Source organism: Carcharodon carcharias, chromosome 36 (genome assembly GCF_017639515.1).
Source record: "Carcharodon carcharias isolate sCarCar2 chromosome 36, sCarCar2.pri, whole genome shotgun sequence".
In the NCBI taxonomy this organism is placed as follows: Eukaryota; Metazoa; Chordata; class Chondrichthyes; order Lamniformes; family Lamnidae; genus Carcharodon; species Carcharodon carcharias.
In genome coordinates this window covers 9,082,035-9,101,297 of record NC_054502.1, presented here as the reverse complement: position 1 = coordinate 9,101,297, position 19,263 = coordinate 9,082,035, and the positions used below count along the sequence as shown (strand labels likewise).

At 48.3% G+C, this 19,263-nt stretch overlaps 2 protein-coding genes across 4 annotated transcripts in view; one reads left to right on the top strand and one right to left on the bottom strand.

The window, feature by feature from the left end:
* The window catches only part of LOC121272921 (semaphorin-4B-like), a 114,932-nt gene that overhangs the window by 12,131 nt on the left and 83,538 nt on the right, over positions 1-19,263 (top strand). The window contains exon 2 of one of the 3 annotated variants that reach the window (XM_041179783.1): positions 7,967-8,309. The exons of the other annotated variants lie outside the window; for them this stretch is intronic. The gene's annotated coding sequence lies outside the window, so the exon portion shown is untranslated. The remainder of the gene's footprint in view (positions 1-7,966; positions 8,310-19,263) is intronic. 3 annotated transcript variants of the gene reach the window in all.
* Positions 1-19,263, bottom strand: part of LOC121272879 (semaphorin-7A-like) — a 28,196-nt gene that overhangs the window by 5,775 nt on the left and 3,158 nt on the right. Inside the window, exons 4-10 of the mRNA XM_041179716.1 lie at positions 18,671-18,769; positions 18,423-18,528; positions 10,050-10,157; positions 9,467-9,606; positions 6,431-6,609; positions 4,586-4,697; positions 1,397-1,586 (exon numbers count right to left, since the gene is read on the bottom strand). Of these exons, the coding sequence (XP_041035650.1) occupies positions 1,397-1,586; positions 4,586-4,697; positions 6,431-6,609; positions 9,467-9,606; positions 10,050-10,157; positions 18,423-18,528; positions 18,671-18,769 (934 nt within the window). The remainder of the gene's footprint in view (positions 1-1,396; positions 1,587-4,585; positions 4,698-6,430; positions 6,610-9,466; positions 9,607-10,049; positions 10,158-18,422; positions 18,529-18,670; positions 18,770-19,263) is intronic.

Here is a 19,263-nt window from a genome sequence, read left to right as displayed (position 1 = left end):
CTGGTGAGTGCCGGACGAGAGGCTACGGCAGCCTGGCCAGAATATTGCGCCGAGCCTGCCCGACGCGTCCCGGCGTGAAATGACCCGCGGTGAAATGGGGCTTGGGTCCCCACCTCGTCGCGCAGTCTCGCCGCATATCCCTCGCCAGTTCGGCTGCGTGCCCGCCCGATCATTAAAAGGCCTTTTAAGGCCATTTCTTGAAACTAACTTGAAATTAGCCCTGCCCGTCCTAACGGATGGTGGGGGAGGCAAAAGGGCCAAGCGGCCTTTACATTTTGTGGGAAACCTCACCCACCCCCCCCCCCCCCCCCACCACCGGGATGAGGTTTCCGAAAGCGAATACGCTTGAAATCAAAAACGTTAATGTGGAATTAAAAACGTGTCACGTCTCACCTGACAGAGTCACAGGAGGGGGACGTGTTTTATTCTTTTTCCTTTTTACTGCCTTTATGTTAAATTTTTCTTAAAAAGCGCTTCAGTCTCCCTGAGGTAGCTCTGTGCCTCAGGGAGGTTGAACCGCGCCTCCAGCCCGGCTCTCCCACCTCCCGCCTCCCGCCCAGACAGCGCTCAGGGCCGCCGCTCGCGATCCACGCAGGGCAGGCCTTAATTGGCCCTCTAGCGTGAAACTGATAACCGGCGGCTGTCGGCTTCCTGACTGCACCCACCCCCCCAACCCCCCCCAACTCCGAGCTCACCCGACGAGGGGAGACCTTCTGGCCCATGTCTCTTTTTCTCAGCGTGACTCAACTTTACGTGTTTGCAAAATTTAAATTTAAATTTAAGAGGCCTTTAGGCAAAGGCTGGAAGATTGGGACGTCAGAAAGTAGGCAGGAGACCAGTGAGCCAAAGGGCCTGATACGCTGTGATTTGGGAGCCGATGATTCAGGCTGGGAAAGGTGGAAATGGGTGGTGGTCAGTGAGACTTCCCAGCAGCTTGATCATTTGCTTTCCACACCTAACAGGAAATCAGAAAACACAGCCGGAATACCCTGCCCGAGAGCGCAGTGGAGGCACGTTCAATCGAGGCACTCGGAAGGGAACTGGACCGTTATCTGAAAAGGAAGAATATGCAGGGTTACGGGGAGGAGGCAAGAAAAGGGCACGACGTGAAATGCTCATTCAGAGATCTGGTGCGGGCATGATGGGCCGAATGGCCTCCCCGCTGCGCATCCCACAATTCTGTGATTTTTATGACAAGTCTGACCCACCCACAGATACCCACCTAACAAAAAAAAAAGAAACATATATTCCACCCAGGGAGCCTATTAGCCTGTCTGGATGAAATGTAGAGAAGTTCCAGCCTGTTCCCACCTGGGACAGGTTAGTGCACACGTCACCCTCCCCCACCTGCTCCAAGTCGCTGCATGTTTCTCGGTGACAGTATCACTTCACGTACCCATGCCGAGAAACAAGACCGGGTAGAAGTTCTGGTTGGCACCCTTGACTCTGTCAGCGGTGACCCTGGTGTAGTTGCTGTGCTTTATGAAGTAGAGAGGTTGTTCCTTGATGGGGTAAATGGGCTCCTCAATCTCTGGGTGGTTCCTGATCACTGCCACAACATTCTTAGGCACGTTGCTTCTGGTACACTGGAAATAAATCAGGTGTGCAAATTAAATATTGCTCGGAAAGAAGCTTAAAACATGCTAATTTCGTAAAACGTATTTAAACTGGTTAATCTATTGATGGATTATTGCTGTTCAATGGATTAGGCAGGACCAGGAATGGCAGATTTAAACTGTGTAAGGCTAGGAAAGAGACCGGACGTTGAACAGTTGCTCATTTCCCAGATGGTAGTGAGACTCTGGGGTACGCTGCTGGCTGTGCAGTGTGTGCCAATAATTCTGGATCAATGGAAATGATAATAATGTTTTCGGATGATCATCCCAGACAATCTTACCTTTTATATCCACACAAATATTTTCTTTACCTGCCTGTATTGTAGGTGATGCAAACCCTGTGATATCTATTATATTGTATATAACACCCCACCCCAACATCTCAATTAGATTCCAGTCTGTAACTCACTCCCGGGTATCTGTTATTCTATATATATAAACCCCCGAACCCCTCGATTAGATTCCAGTCTGTAACTCACTCCCGGGTGTCTGTTATTCTATATATAAACCACCCCGTAGCCCTCGATTAGATTCCAGTCTGTAACTCACTCCCGGGTATCTGTTATTCTATATATAAACCACCCCGTACCCCTCGATTAGATTCCAGTCTGTAACTCACTCCCGGGTATCTGTTATTCTATATATAAACCACCTCGAACCCCTCGATTAGATTCCAGTCTGTAACTCACTCCTGGGCATCTGTTATTCGATATATAAACCACCCGAACCCCTCGATTAGATTCCAGTCTGTAACTCACTCCCGGGTATCTGTTATTCTATATATAAACCACCCCGAACCCCTCGATTAGATTTCAGTCTGTAATTCACTCCCGAGTATCTGTTATTCTATATATAAACCACCCTGAACCCCTTGATTAGACTCCAGTCTGTAACTAACTCCCGGGTATTTGTTATTCGAAATATAAACCACCCCGAACCCCTCGTTTAGATTCCAGTCTGTAACTCACTCCCGGGTATCTGTTATTCCATATATAAACCACCCCAAACCCCTCGATTAGATTCCAGTCTGTAACTCACTCCCAGGTATTTGTTATTCTATATATAAATTCCACAAATCCCTCGCTTAGATTCCAGTCTGTAACTCACTCCCGGGTATCTGTTATTCTATATATACACCTCACGAACCCCTCGATTAGATTCCAGCCTGTAACGCACCCCCAGGTATTTGTTATTCTATATATAAACCACCCCAAACCCCTCGATTAGATTCCAGTCTGTAACTCACCCCCAGGTATCTGTTATTCCATATATAAACCACCCCAAACCCCTCGATTAGATTCCAGTCTGTAACTCACCCCCAGGTATCTGTTATTCCACATATAAAGCACCCCAAACCCCTCGATTAGATTCCAGTCTGTAACTCACTCCCGGGTATCGGTTATTCTATATAAAACCACCCCAAACCCCTCGATTAGATTCCAGTCCTTAACTCACTCCTGGGTATCGGTTATTCTATATAAAACCACCCCAAACCCCTCGATTAGATTCCAGTCTGTAACTCACTCCTGGGTATCGGTTATTCTATATACAAACCACCCCAAACCCCTCGATTAGTTTCCAGTCTGTAACTCTTTCCCGGGTATCTGTTATTCTATATATAACCCTCCTGAACACCTCGATTAGATTCCAGTCTGTAACTCTCTCCCAGGTATCTGTTATTCTATACAGCGCCCCCCACCGAACCTCTCGATTAGATTCCAGACTGTAACTCACTCCCGGGTATCTGTTATTCTATATATAAACCACCCCAAACCCCTCGATTAGATTCCAGTCTGTAACTCACTTCCGGGTCTGTTATTCTATATGTAAACCACCCGAACACCTCGATTAGATTCCAGTCTGTAACTCACTCCCGGCTATCTGTTATTCTATATATAAACCACCCCAAACCCCTCGATTAGATTCCATACTGTAACTTACTCCCGGGTATCTGTTATTCTAAATATAAAAACCCCCCACCCACTGAACCCCTCGATTAGATTCCAGTCTGTAACTCATTCCTGGGTATCTGTTATTCTATATATAAACCCACCTCGAACCCCTCGATTAGATTCCAGTCTGTAACTCACTCCCGGGTATCTGTTATTCTATATATAAACCACCCGAACCCTCGATTAGATCCCAGTCTGTAACTCACTCCTGGGTATCTGTTATTCTATATATAAAAACCCCCCACCCACTGAACCCCTCAATTAGATTCCAGTCTGTAACTCATTCCTGGGTATCTGTTATTCTATATATAAACCCACCTCGAACCCCTCAATTAGATTCCAGTCTGAAACTCACTCCCGGGTATCTGTTATTCTATATATAAACCACCCCTAACCCCTCAATTAGATTCCAACCTGTAACTCACTCCTGGGTATCTGTTATTCTATATATAAACCACCCAAACCCCTCAATTAGATTCCAGTTTGTAACTCACTCCCGGGTATCTGTTATTCTATATATAAACCACCCCTAACCCCTCGATTAGATTCCAACCTGTAACTCACTCCTGGGTATCTGTTATTCTATATATAAACCAACCCTAACCCCGCGATTAGATTCCAGCCTGTAATTCACTCCCGGGTATCTGTTATTCTATATATAAACCACCCGAACCTCTTGATTAGATCCCAGTCTGTAACTCACTCCCGGGCATCTGTTATTCTATATACAAACCCCCCAATACCCCACAATTGGTTTCCAGTCTGTAACTCGCTCCTGGTATATACTCGATGTGTGCTGATGAGCTCTTTCCGCAGCACGGACATTGCACCTGAAGCTCTCACACAACATACGCACGCTCCTTTTCAGTAGGAACCACTTGTGATGAGAAGCAGGAACCCTGACCATTTCCCGCCTCCCCCTCTCCTCCTGAGTCACCCAGTACGCCCCTCGCGACCATTGCCCCAAGCCACAGGAGAGCTAGGACAAACTCAATTTCGAGCGACACTCTGTCATACCGTTCCTGGCCTTGGATTCGCTGGCAGGCTGCCGGTGAAACCTTTCAGTTTGGAGGTTTTAAACGCCCGGTCTATATCCGCTTGCGAATAGGCACAGACTGCAGTGCAGTTCCTGCAAGGAAACAGAATAGCAGTAAGTCGGTACAGTGATCTCATATTGTCCTACCATGCCCCACTTTGTTTACATCAGGCAACCTGTTAGGGGCCTAGGCATCGATATGCCTGACTGGTTCGAGGCTTATGGAGGCTTGAAAATGACAGCAAGTAATTCGGAAAGCTCATCGAATGTTATTGCTCGTTGTGAGGGGAATCGAACGCAAAAGTAGAGAAGTTATGCTTCAGTTACACATCTGGAGATGTCATCGGACCACATCTGGAGCACTGTGTACAGTATTGGTCTCCTTATTTCAGGAAGGATGTAAATGAGTTTCAAGCAGATCAGAGATTTACCAGACTGATACCAGGAATGGGTGGGTTGTCTTGTGAGGAAAGGCTGGACAGGCTGGGCTTGTATCCGCTGGAGTTTAGTGGAGTAAGAGGCGACTTGACTGAAACCTATAAGATCCTGACGGGGACAGGGTGGATGTGGAGAGGGTGTTTCCTCTTGTGGGAGAATCTGGAACCAAGGGTCACTGTTTAAAAATAAGGGCTCGCCCATTTAAGGCAGAGATGAGGAGAAATGTCTTCTCTCAGAGGGTGGTGAGTCTTTGGAACTCTCTTCCTGAAAGAGCGGTGGAAGCAGAGTCTTTGACTATTTTTAAGGCAGAGCGAGATAGATTTTTGATAAGCAAGGGGGTGAAAGGTTTGGGGGTAAGCAGGAACGTGGGGTTGAGGTAACAGTCAGATCAGCCACGATCTTATTGAATGGTGGAGCAGACTTGAGGGGCTGAATGGCCTCCTCCTGCCCCTAATTTGTATGTTTGTAATTAGCACCAAGACATTTTTACTCTAGTGTGAAGTTTGGACTGTGACATTGCATTGTGTTGAGCAGTTTCTGAGAGTGAAACTTCATGAATTGGGTGTTAATTACAGAGCAAAACAGGCACTGAAGGAGTTAGCACACACATTGTGTGCTGGAGTGAGTAAATAGGCAGAGCTTGGTTATAGCGTGCCCACTGTTCACAACACCATCTTCATCGGGCAATAGCTCTTAGCTTACACTCTTCTGTCAGTCCAACTCAGTTGGTACCATTCTGGCTGCTGATCAGAAGGTTGGGTGTTAAAATTCCACTGGAGGCCATTAACTGGGTTGATGCACTGCCAGATGCTATCCCACAGATGAGATGTTAACTCATGATCCTTCCTGCCTGTTCTGGTGGCTCAGGTAGATCCCATGGCATTATTCGGAGAGCCGCAGCAAATTTGGCAATGTCAACTTGAGGAGGGACGTTGGCCAGTCCAGGAGATAAATGGTTAAACGGCCAGTTGTGCCATTGCTGTTTGTGGGGTCTCACTAATGCACAAAACGGCTTGCATTGTAGCAACACAGTCACCTCCAAGTTCCCCCCTCCAAGTCACACATGTGCACTGTTCCTTCAGTGTCGCTGGGTCAAAATCCTGGAACTCCCTTCCTAACAGCACGGTGGGTGCACCTACACCACAGGGGACTGCAGCGGTTCAAGAAGGTGGCTCACCCACCACCTTCTCAAGGGGCAATTAGAGATGGGCAATAAAATGTTGGCCTAGCCAGTGACACTCACATCACAGGAAAGAGAAAGATGGGTGGCTGCACGCATTGCAGGAATGGAAAGGCGCTGACCAAGACAAACAGAATGGATAGTCAAACATGAAGAACTGGCTCGACAGTATCTAAACGTTGCTTCTTCTCTTGTAGTTTGCACTCACCACAGGCTGGAGAAGATTCCGTACACTATACTCTTCCTGGGGTCATCTTCCACAGGGAGGACAAAGGCATCTACAATCTTGTTGAAATACCTCAATTCTTTTGGGAAGCCACAGATCAGTCGGGCCTTCAAGAAGGTCGTCCATGAGTCCTGAGCAGCCTTTGTTGCTCCTTCATCGACCTGGGGACACCGAACAGAAAGTAAAGGGGGGTTACTCACTTTCCAGCATGACCAATCTCTTTGGAAGACAAACTGTGGTGGGGGCAGGTTAAGGGGGGGCTGCCTTTGGAATGGAAAGTCTTTAAGAGGCAGAGAGTGGGAATTAGGCCACTCTGTACCTCGAGCCTGCTCCGCCATTCAATAAGATCGTGGATCAGCTCTGCTTCCACTCTGTTTTCCCAGCCTTATCCGCATGTCCCTCGATTGCCCCAGCATCCAAGAAACTGGAATGTACTCTTTTAAAGCCGATTAAATCCAATTTCCCAGTTTTCTCCCGGCTCTGCTGGATGGCTGTGCCCTTTTGAGTCAATTTGAAAACCCATCTGTTTCCTTGCCTCAGTGACATTCTTCAGGCCTGTATCCTCCCCAGTCTTTTGATTCTTCTTCCCCACTTATCCTCTAGATTTCACCACTGGTGGCTGCTGGGGAGAATCATGCCTTGGCTTTACCTCCACTTTTGAAATGCACCTAAGACAACATTGGACACGAGCCCTGGCTGCATTGACTGAATTTGTATGGACAGACCTCTCTCTGGCTGTGTTGATCAAGTTTGTAATGGACAGAGACCTCTGACTGCATTGACCAAGTTTGTAATAGACAGAGGTCCCTGCCTGTGTTGACTGAGTTTGTAATGGACAGAGGGCCATGGCTGATTTAATGGGGTTTGTAATGGACAGAGGTCCCTGACTGTGTTGTTGGAGTTTGTAGTAGATAGAGGCCCCTGACTGTGTTGATCAAGTTTGTAACAGACCAGAGGCTTCTGGCTGTGTTGATGTGAGTTTGTAATGGACCAGAGGCTCTTGGGTGTGTTGATGTGAGTTTGTAATGGACCAGAGGCTCTTGGTTGTGTTGATGTGAGTTTGTAATGGACCAGAGGCTCTTGGTTGTGTTGATGTGAGTTTGTAATGGACCAGAGGCTCTTGGTTGTGTTGATGTGAGTTTGTAATGGACCAGAGGCTCTTGGTTGTGTTGATGTGAGTTTGTAATGGACCAGAGGCTCTTAGACATACAAGCAAAAGCTGGCTGAGAATGTAAAGTAACCACTTTCTGGAAAATTCCTATGTGGATTATACTTGACAGATGAGCCCAGAGAGAACATGGAATGTTGCACCTAAAAAGGTGTCAAGGCCTAATTCAGACAGAAACACTTGAAAGGAAGAGATGCAAGGGATAGGACTGAACTTTAATCTCCTGTGTTTGTGGAGACAACAAAGACTGATTACCTCAGCAGAAACCATCTCCTGTTGAGTTATATCTCAGAATGTGGATATGGTCTGAGTTGAAAGAGAGCAGACATGTTTGTTTTTTTCCCTTCTAGGAATACACAAGGAGATGGGTTAAAATGCCAGCTGCCGACCTGATTGGCGTGTTCTAGTTCTGATGTGCCAGTTTGTGCTGTGAGGGTCACAGCAGACAAACATCAGCTAGGCATCCCTGCAGCTTGCAGGAAAATCTCTTTCTCTCTCTGTCTCTGACTGTTGCTGGTGCCAAGTCAGCAAAGCCACATTCAAAAAGGAAACAGGACAGCTCTTTCAGCTAAACTGCAGGACCAAGTGTCTCCAAACCAACTGCTCAACTGCCAAAGTCGGCTCTACTGGAATCACCCAACATAACGGCTGCAACGTTTTGCCATCTACTCCTCACGGACAAGCCAAAGACTGGTTCGTATATCTTTTTTAGCTTTTATTTTTGGACTCAACTTTTTATTGCTGATCTGTGTGTTTGTGTGTAGCATTTTTTATTATTTTTCTTAGGTTTTGAGTAATGAATAAACTGGACTCAAGAAAGCCTGGTTAAATTGTCTCCTTCTGAAAAATAAATAAATTTGGACTAGGAAAAAGTATCCACAGGGGAAGGGATCCCATTTAAGTTAACTTTGTTGTGACCGAGGAAGTTAATAAAAGGGGAGTTAGCTCATTCCTCCTCACCTGGGAACATAGCCAAATTGGGGTCCCATCCGGGAAGGTAACAATTTGGAGTATATCGTCCAGGATCATAACAAATTGGGGGACCTTGCTTGGGGACTGGTTGTAATACTGTGTTGTTGGAGTTTGTAATGGACAGAGGTCTCTGGCTGTGTTGTTGGAGTTTGTAATGGACAGAGGTCTCTGGCTGTGTTGTTGGAGTTTGTAATGGACAGAGGTCTCTGGCTGTGTTGTTGGAGTTTGTAATGGACAGAGGTCTCTGGCCGTGTTGTTGGAGTTTGTAATGGACAGAGGTCTCTGGCCGTGTTGTTGGAGTTTGTAATGGACAGAGGTCTCTGGCCGTGTTGTTGGAGTTTGTAATGGACAGAGGTCTCTGGCCGTGTTGTTGGAGTTTGTAATGGACAGAGGTCTCTGGCCGTGTTGTTGGAGTTTGTAATGGACAGAGGTCTCTGGCCGTGTTGTTGGAGTTTGTAATGGACAGAGGTCTCTGGCCGTGTTGTTGAAGTTTGTCATGGACAGAGGTATCTGGCCATGTTGTTGGAGTTTGTAATGGACAGAGGTCTCTGGCCGTGTTGCTGGGGTTTGTAATGGACAGAGGTCTCTGGCTGTGTTGTTGGAGTTTGTAATGGACAGAGGTCTCTGGCTGTGTTGTTGGAGTTTGTAATGGACAGAGGTCTCTGGCTATGTTGTTGGAGTTTGTAATGGACAGAGGTCTCTGGCCGTGTTGTTGGAGTTTGTAATGGACAGAGGTCTCTGGCCGTGTTGTTGGAGTTTGTAATGGACAGAGGTCTCTGGCTGTGATGATGGAGTTTGCAATGGACAGAGGCCTGAGCTGAGCTCAAAATAAAAGCTCTTACTAGGCACTGATTTGACGGTTTTATGCTGAGTCTTACCTTACACACACGCCCAATGCGGGACTTGAAGGGCTCCCCATTCAGAACAACACTGCTGTCAGTCTCACTGAAGAAAAAGTAAATCTCATCCTTGCTGCTGTCCTTCAGTTTGATCCATGACGACCCCACGAACCTCGGATCTAAGATGGAAGAAGCTTATTGAAATCCACAGTTGAGGCTGTTGATTGATTACAGACAATTACACTTTAACAAAAAGTACTGGAAATGCACAGCAGACCTGCCTCTATTAGAGAAGACACGGTAATGGGAGGGTGTTCTGAGGAAGCAGACAGGGCCTCGAGTTAACCTCTCACCTAAAAGATGGCACCTCCGACTGTCAGCAGATAATCCCTCGCAACTGGCATTGGGAGTGTCAGCCGGGATTTTGTGCTCAAGTGCCCAGAACAGGCCTCAAACCAAGAGCCAAGAGAGTCCTCCCCACTGAGCCCCAGCTCACACCGTACACCTCAAAACCTATGTTTCAATCTGTTCTCTTTTAGGATAATGCAACAGCACATGTTAGTCCAGGGAGCACAGTTACTCACCACATCATTGCAAACTCTCTCTGGTGTGTGACACTTACTCTGAAGCCACTTGTCTTCAGTCCTCAAGTTCTTTAACCTTCCATAACTGCGATGAATTGCACCACTGCCAAGGGTGGTGTCAGTAATCGCGGAGTACACATTCCCCTCTGCAGCCAAGAGAGAAGTGGAATTGAGTAACAGTTGTCAATAAACCCAACTGGGTCTCCACTGTCACCCAATTAATTAACATTTGGGTATAGGCAGCCTGTCACTTTGACGCAACTGGGGTCAGATCACAGAAGCATCGATGAAGAGATACGCTGGGTTAGAGCACAGATACAGTGCAGGGATACGCTGGGTTAGAGCACAGATTCAGTGCAGGGATACGCTGGGTTAGAGCACAGATACAGAGCAGGGATACGCTAGGTTAGAGCACAGATACAGTGCAGGGATACGCTGGGTTAGAGCACAGATACAGTGCAGGGATACGCTGGGTTAGAGCACAGATACAGAGCAGGGATACGCTAGGTTAGAGCACAGATACAGTGCAGGGATACGCTGGGTTAGAGCACAGATACAGTGCAGGGATATGTTGAGTTAGAGCACAGGTACAGAGCAGGGATACGCTGGGTTAGAGCACAGATACAGAGCAGGGATACGCTGGGTTAGAGCACAGATACAGAGCAGGGATACACTGGCTTAGAGCACAGATAGAGAGCAGGGATACACTGGGTTAGAGCACAGATACAGTGCAGGGATACGCTGGGTTAGAGCACAGATACAGTGCAGGGATACGCTGGGTTAGAGCACAGATACAGTGCAGGGATGCGCTGGGTTAGAGCACAGGTACAGACCAGGGATATGCTGGGTTAGAGCACAGATACAGACCAGGGATACGCTGGGATAGAGCACAGATACAGAGCAGGGATATGTTGAGTTAGAGCACAGATACAGAGCAGGGATACGCTGGGTTAGAGCACAGATACAGAGCAGGGATATGTTGAGTTAGAGCACAGATACAGAGCAGGGATACGCTGGGTTAAACAACAGATACAGAGCAGGGATACTCTGGGTTAGAGCACAGATACAGTGCAGGGATACGCTGGGTTAGAGCACAGATACAGAGCAGGGATACGCTAGGTTAGAGGACAGATACAGTGCAGGGATACGCTGAGTTAGAGCACAGATACAGAGCAGGGATCCGCTGGGTTAAATAACAGATACAGATCAGGGATACGCTGGGTTAGAGCACAGATACAGTGCAGGGATACGCTGGGTTAGAGCACATATACAGAGCAGGGATATGCTGGGTTAAATAACAGATACTGAGCAGGGATACGCTGGGTTAGAGCACAGATACAGTGCAGGGATATGCTGGGTTAGAGCACAGATACAGAGCAGGGATACGCTAGGTTAGAGCACAGATACAGTGCAGGGATACGCTGAGTTAGAGCACAGATACAGAGCAGGGATACGCTGGGTTAAATAACAGATACAGATCAGGGATACGCTGGGTTAGAGCACAGACACAGTGCAGGGATACGCTGGGTTAGAGCACAGATACAGAGCAGGGATACGCTGGGTTAGAGCACAGATACAGAGCAGGGATACGCTGGGTTAGAGCACAGATACAGAGCAGGGATACGCTGGGTTAGAGCACAGATACAGTGCAGAGGTACGCTGGGTTAGAGCACAGATACAGAGCAGGGATACGCTGGGTTAGAGCACAGATACGGTGCAGGGATACGCTGGGTTAAATAACAGATACAGAGCAGGGATACGCTGGGTTAGAGCACAGATACAGAGCAGGGATACACATGGTTAGAGCACAGATACAGTGTAGGGATATGCTGGGTTAGAGCACAGATACAGAGCAGGGATACACTGGGTTAGTGCACAGATACAGAGCAGGGATACACTGGGTTAGTGCACAGATACAGTGCAGGGATACGCTGAGTTAGAGCACAGATACAGAGCAGGGATATGCTGGGTTAAATAACAGATACAGATCAGGGATACGCTGGGTTAGAGCACAGATACAGTGCAGGGATATGCTGGGTTAGAGCACATACAGAGCAGGGATACGCTGGGTTAGAGCACATACAGAGCAGGGATACGCTGGGTTAGAGCACAGATACAGAGCGGGGATATGCTGGTTTAGAGCACAGATACAGAGCAGGGATACGCTGGGTTAGAGCACAGATACAGAGCAGGGATACGCTGGGTTAGAGCACAGATACAGAGCAGGGATACGCTGGGTTAGAGCACAGATACAGAGCAGGGATATGTTGAGTTAGAGCACAGATACAGAGCAGGGATACGCTGGGTTAAACAACAGATACAGAGCAGGGATACTCTGGGTTAGAGCACAGATACAGTGCAGGGATACGCTGGGTTAGAGCACAGATACAGAGCAGGGATACGCTAGGTTAGAGGACAGATACAGTGCAGGGATACGCTGAGTTAGAGCACAGATACAGAGCAGGGATCCGCTGGGTTAAATAACAGATACAGATCAGGGATACGCTGGGTTAGAGCACAGATACAGTGCAGGGATACGCTGGGTTAGAGCACATATACAGAGCAGGGATATGCTGGGTTAAATAACAGATACTGAGCAGGGATACGCTGGGTTAGAGCACAGATACAGTGCAGGGATATGCTGGGTTAGAGCACAGATACAGAGCAGGGATACGCTAGGTTAGAGCACAGATACAGTGCAGGGATACGCTGAGTTAGAGCACAGATACAGAGCAGGGATACGCTGGGTTAAATAACAGATACAGATCAGGGATACGCTGGGTTAGAGCACAGACACAGTGCAGGGATACGCTGGGTTAGAGCACAGATACAGAGCAGGGATACGCTGGGTTAGAGCACAGATACAGAGCAGGGATACGCTAGGTTAGAGGACAGATACAGTGCAGGGATACGCTGAGTTAGAGCACAGATACAGAGCAGGGATCCGCTGGGTTAAATAACAGATACAGATCAGGGATACGCTGGGTTAGAGCACAGATACAGTGCAGGGATACGCTGGGTTAGAGCACATATACAGAGCAGGGATATGCTGGGTTAAATAACAGATACTGAGCAGGGATACGCTGGGTTAGAGCACAGATACAGTGCAGGGATATGCTGGGTTAGAGCACAGATACAGAGCAGGGATACGCTAGGTTAGAGCACAGATACAGTGCAGGGATACGCTGAGTTAGAGCACAGATACAGAGCAGGGATACGCTGGGTTAAATAACAGATACAGATCAGGGATACGCTGGGTTAGAGCACAGACACAGTGCAGGGATACGCTGGGTTAGAGCACAGATACAGAGCAGGGATACGCTGGGTTAGAGCACAGATACAGAGCAGGGATACGCTGGGTTAGAGCACAGATACAGAGCAGGGATACACTGGGTTAGAGCACAGATACAGTGCAGAGGTACGCTGGGTTAGAGCACAGATACAGAGCAGGGATACGCTGGGTTAGAGCACAGATACGGTGCAGGGATACGCTGGGTTAAATAACAGATACAGAGCAGGGATACGCTGGGTTAGAGCACAGATACAGAGCAGGGATACGCTGGGTTAGAGCACAGATACAGAGCAGGGATACGCTGGGTTAGAGCACAGATACAGAGCAGGGATACGCTGGGTTAGAGCACAGATACAGAGCAGGGATATGTTGAGTTAGAGCACAGATACAGAGCAGGGATACGCTGGGTTAAACAACAGATACAGAGCAGGGATACTCTGGGTTAGAGCACAGATACAGTGCAGGGATACGCTGGGTTAGAGCACAGATATAGAGCAGGGATACGCTAGGTTAGAGGACAGATACAGTGCAGGGATACGCTGAGTTAGAGCACAGATACAGAGCAGGGATCCGCTGGGTTAAATAACAGATACAGATCAGGGATACGCTGGGTTAGAGCACAGATACAGTGCAGGGATACGCTGGGTTAGAGCACATATACAGAGCAGGGATATGCTGGGTTAAATAACAGATACTGAGCAGGGATACGCTGGGTTAGAGCACAGATACAGTGCAGGGATATGCTGGGTTAGAGCACAGATACAGAGCAGGGATACGCTAGGTTAGAGCACAGATACAGTGCAGGGATACGCTGAGTTAGAGCACAGATACAGAGCAGGGATACGCTGGGTTAAATAACAGATACAGATCAGGGATACGCTGGGTTAGAGCACAGACACAGTGCAGGGATACGCTGGGTTAGAGCACAGATACAGAGCAGGGATACGCTGGGTTAGAGCACAGATACAGAGCAGGGATACGCTGGGTTAGAGCACAGATACAGAGCAGGGATACGCTGGGTTAGAGCACAGATACAGTGCAGAGGTACGCTGGGTTAGAGCACAGATACAGAGCAGGGATACGCTGGGTTAGAGCACAGATACGGTGCAGGGATACGCTGGGTTAAATAACAGATACAGAGCAGGGATACGCTGGCTTAGAGCACAGATACAGAGCAGGGATACACTGGGTTAGAGCACAGATACAGAGCAGGAATACACATGGTTAGAGCACAGATACAGTGTAGGGATATGCTGGGTTAGAGCACAGATACAGAGCAGGGATACACTGGGTTAGTGCACAGATACAGAGCAGGGATACACTGGGTTAGTGCACAGATACAGTGCAGGGATACGCTGAGTTAGAGCACAGATACAGAGCAGGGATATGCTGGGTTAAATAACAGATACAGATCAGGGATACGCTGGGTTAGAGCACAGATACAGTGCAGGGATACGCTGGGTTAGAGCACATATACAGAGCAGGGATATGCTGGGTTAAATAACAGATACAGAGCAGGGATACGCTGGGTTAGAGCACAGATACAGTGCAGGGATACGCTGGGTTAGAGCACAGATACAGAGCAGGGATACGCTAGGTTAGAGCACAGATACAGTGCAGGGATACGCTGAGTTAGAGCACAGATACAGAGCAGGGATACGCTGGGTTAAATAACAGATACAGATCAGGGATACGCTGGGTTAAATAACAGATACAGATCAGGGATACGCTGGGTTACAGCACAGACACAGTGCAGGGATACGCTGGGTTAGAGCACAGATACAGAGCAGGGATACGCTGGGTTAGAGCACAGATACAGTGCAGGGATACGCTGGGTTAGAGCACAGATACAGAGCAGGGATACGCTGGGTTAGAGCACAGATACAGTGCAGAGGTACGCTGGGTTAGAGCACAGATACAGAGCAGGGATACGCTGGGTTAGAGCACAGATACAGTGCAGGGATATGCTGGGTTAGAGCACATACAGAGCAGGGATACGCTGGGTTAGAGCACATACAGAGCAGGGATACGCTGGGTTAGAGCACAGATACAGAGCGGGGATATGCTGGTTTAGAGCACAGATACAGAGCAGGGATACGCTGGGTTAGAGCACAGATACAGAGCAGGGATACGCTGGGTTAGAGCACAGATACAGAGCAGGGATACGCTGTGTTAGAGCACAGATACAGTGCAGGGATATGCTGGGTTAGAGCACATACAGAGCAGGGATACGCTGGGTTAGAGCACATACAGAGCAGGGATACGCTGGGTTAGAGCACAGATACAGAGCGGGGATATGCTGGTTTAGAGCACAGATACAGAGCAGGGATACGCTGGGTTAGAGCACAGATACAGAGCAGGGATACGCTGGGTTAGAGCACAGATACAGAGCAGGGATACGCTGGGTTAGAGCACAGATACAGTGTAGGGATATGCTGGGTTAGAGCACAGATACAGACCAGGGATATGCTGGGTTAGAGCACATACAGTGCAGGGATACGCTGGGTTAGAGCACAGATGCAGAGCCGGGATATGCTGGGTTAAATAACAGATTCAGAGCAGGGACACACTGGGTTAGAGTACAGATACAGAGCAGGGATACGCTGGGTTAAAGCACAGATACAGAGCAGGGATACGCTGGTTTAGAGCACAGATACAGAGCAGGGATACGCTGGGTTAAATAACAGATACAGAGCAGGGATACGCTGGGTTAGAGCACAGATGCAGAGCCGGGATATGCTGGGTTAAATAACAGATTCAGAGCAGGGACACACTGGGTTAGAGTACAGATACAGAGCAGGGATACGCTGGGTTAAAGCACAGATACAGAGCAGGGATACGCTGGTTTAGAGCACAGATACAGAGCAGGGATACGCTGGGTTAAATAACAGATACAGAGCAGGGATACGCTGGGTTAGAGCACAGATACAGTGCAGGGATACGCTGGGTTAGAGCACAGATACAGAGCAGGGATACGCTGGGTTAGAGCACAGATACAGTGCAGAGATACGCTGGGTTAGAACACAGGTACAGAGCAGGGATACGCTGGGTTAGAGCACAGATACAGAGCATGGATACGCTGGGTAAGAGCACAGATACAGAGCAGGGATACACTGGGTTAGAGCACAGATACAGAGGAGGGATACGCTAGGTTAGAGCACGGATACAGAGCAGGGATACGCTGGATTAGAGCACAGATACAGTGCAGGGATACGCTGGGTCAGAGCACAGATACAGTGCAGGGATACGCTGGGTTAGAACACAGGTACAGAGCAGGGATACGCTGGGTTAGAGCACAGATACAGAGCATGGATACGCTGGGTTAGAGCACAGATACAGAGCATGGATACGCTGGGTTAGAGCACAGATACAGAGCAGGGATACGCTGGGTTAGAGCACAGATACAGAGAAGGGATACGCTGGGTTAGAGCACAGATACAGTGCAGGGATACGTTGCTTAGAGTGCAGATACAGTACTGATACAATAACACTTCACTGTGCTCTGCTTTGTACACAATCCCAATGGATCAAACTCCTTCCCTTTCACTCCCATTTTACACAATCCCAATGGATCAAACACCTTCCCATTCATTACCTTGTACACAATCCTAATGGATCAAACGCCTTTCCATTCACGCCATTTGTACACAATCCTAATGGACCCAAACCCCTTCCCATTCACTCCCATTGTGCACAATTCCAAAGGACCCAAACCCCTTCCCATTCACTCCCATTGTACACAATCCCAATGGACCCAAACCTCTTTCTATTCACTCCCATTGTACACAATCCCAATGGACCCAAACTCCTTCCCATTCACTCCCATTGTACACAATCCCAATGGACCCAAACCCCTTCCCATTCACTCCCATTGTACACAATCCCAATGTACCCAAACCCCTTCCCATTCACTCCCACTGTACACAATCCCAATTGACCCAAACCCCTTCCCATTCACTCCCACTGTACACAATCCCAATGTACCCAAACCCCATCCCATTCACTCCATTGTACACAATCCCAATGGACCCAAACCCCTTCCCATTCACTCCCATTGTACACAATCCTAATTGACTCAAACCCCTTCTCATTCACTCCCACTGTACACAATCCCAATGTACCCAAACCCCTTCCCATTCACTCCCACTGTACACAATCCCAATTGACCCAAACCCCTTCCCATTTACTCCCACTGTACACAATCCCAATGTACCCAAACCCCATCCCATTCACTCCCATTGTACACAATCCCAATGGACCCAAACCCCTTCCCATTCACTCCCATTGTACACAATCCCAATGGACCCAAACCCCTTCCCATTCACTCCCATTGTACACAATCCCAATGGACCCAAACCCCTTCCCATTCACTCCCATTGTACACAATCCCAATGGACCCAAACCCCTTCCCATTCACTCCCATTGTACACAATCCCAATGTACCCAAACCCCTTCCCATTCACTCCCACTGTACACAATCCCAATTGACCCAAACCCCTTCCCATTCACTCCCACTGTACACAATCCCAATGTACCCAAAACCCATCTCATTCACTCCCCATTGTACACAATCCCAATGGACCCAAACCCCTTCCCATTCACTCCCACTGTACACAATCCCAATTGACCCAAACCCCATCCCATTCACTCCCATTGTACACAATCCCAATGGACCCAAACCCCTTCCCATTCACTCCCACTGTACACAATCCCAATGTACCCAAACCCCATCCCATTCACTCCCATTGTACACAATCCCAATGGACCCAAACCCCTTCCCATTCACTCCCACTGTACACAATCCCAATGGACCCAAACCCCTTCCCATTCACTCCCACTGTACACAATCCCAATGTACCCAAACCCCTTCCCATTCACTCCCATTGTACACAATCCCAATTGACCAAAATTAGCAGTTGGAGAGGACTTGAATCCATGACCTTCTGACCCAGCGAGGAGTACGATACCCATTGAGCCATGGTATCTACCCCTGAGATTAGTGAACTCAGCACAGCCCAGCGATGGACTGGGAGAGCCATGTGGTCTGTGAGGCCACACTGGGTGGTGCGTTCACCCACAGAGGAACGGCTTTGAAACCTTCTTTCACGTTCATACTGACCAACTGCGATGGTGACGGGACGTTGAAATGGTGATGGAGGCGAGATCCCCTTCCCGTCCTTCATAAGCTTATGCCCCTCCTTGTCGCTTGCTAGCTGAGTTCCGTTCTGTTGAAAAGCAGAGATTGAAACAAGTGGTTATGGGGCAAGCAGATTCGCTTTGAGGACAGTGACAGACAGTATATGTTAAATGGGAAAACTGGGGATTAAGGTTAGTTTTAACTTTACAAAAGTAACAGCAGCTCTTTACCAAAAACCAGCAGGTGGGGCTTCCAGCGTGGGTCCCGCAAAGGATAATGGTGCTGCTGTTCAGCCTCTGTATCACAGTGATCACGTTCTTACAGAAGTCCTGCAAAAAGGGGTGCAAATGCTGAGCATTACCACAGTGACTGACAGCCTCAATAAGAGCGCTTCACCTACCCTGCCAAAAATGTTTTAGGATCTGAACAAGCCCCCTCCTCAGAAATCGAGCGCTCTTCTCCGGACACAGGGCCTCAGTCGGAGCAGGCTATCAGCTTAACCAAAGCTCGTCAAGAGTCGTTTCACCTTTGCAGAGCTTTTCATGCCGAGCTAGCATGGCTGCCTTGTGCGGTTGTTGAGAATGCATTCTTCAGATTGCATTGCCATTGTCAACCAAGGGCAGACTGGGACTCAGTTTAATGTCTCATCCAAAAGACAGCACCTTCCACAGTGCAGCACCCCCTCAATACTGCCCTGGGAGTGCCAGCCTATAGTTTGTGTTCGAGGCTCGGACATGGAGCTTGAGCCTATAAGTTTCAGATCCAGAGGTGAGAGTGCTACCACCGACTCATGAAAAGTGTCCAAGGACAATATATGATAAAG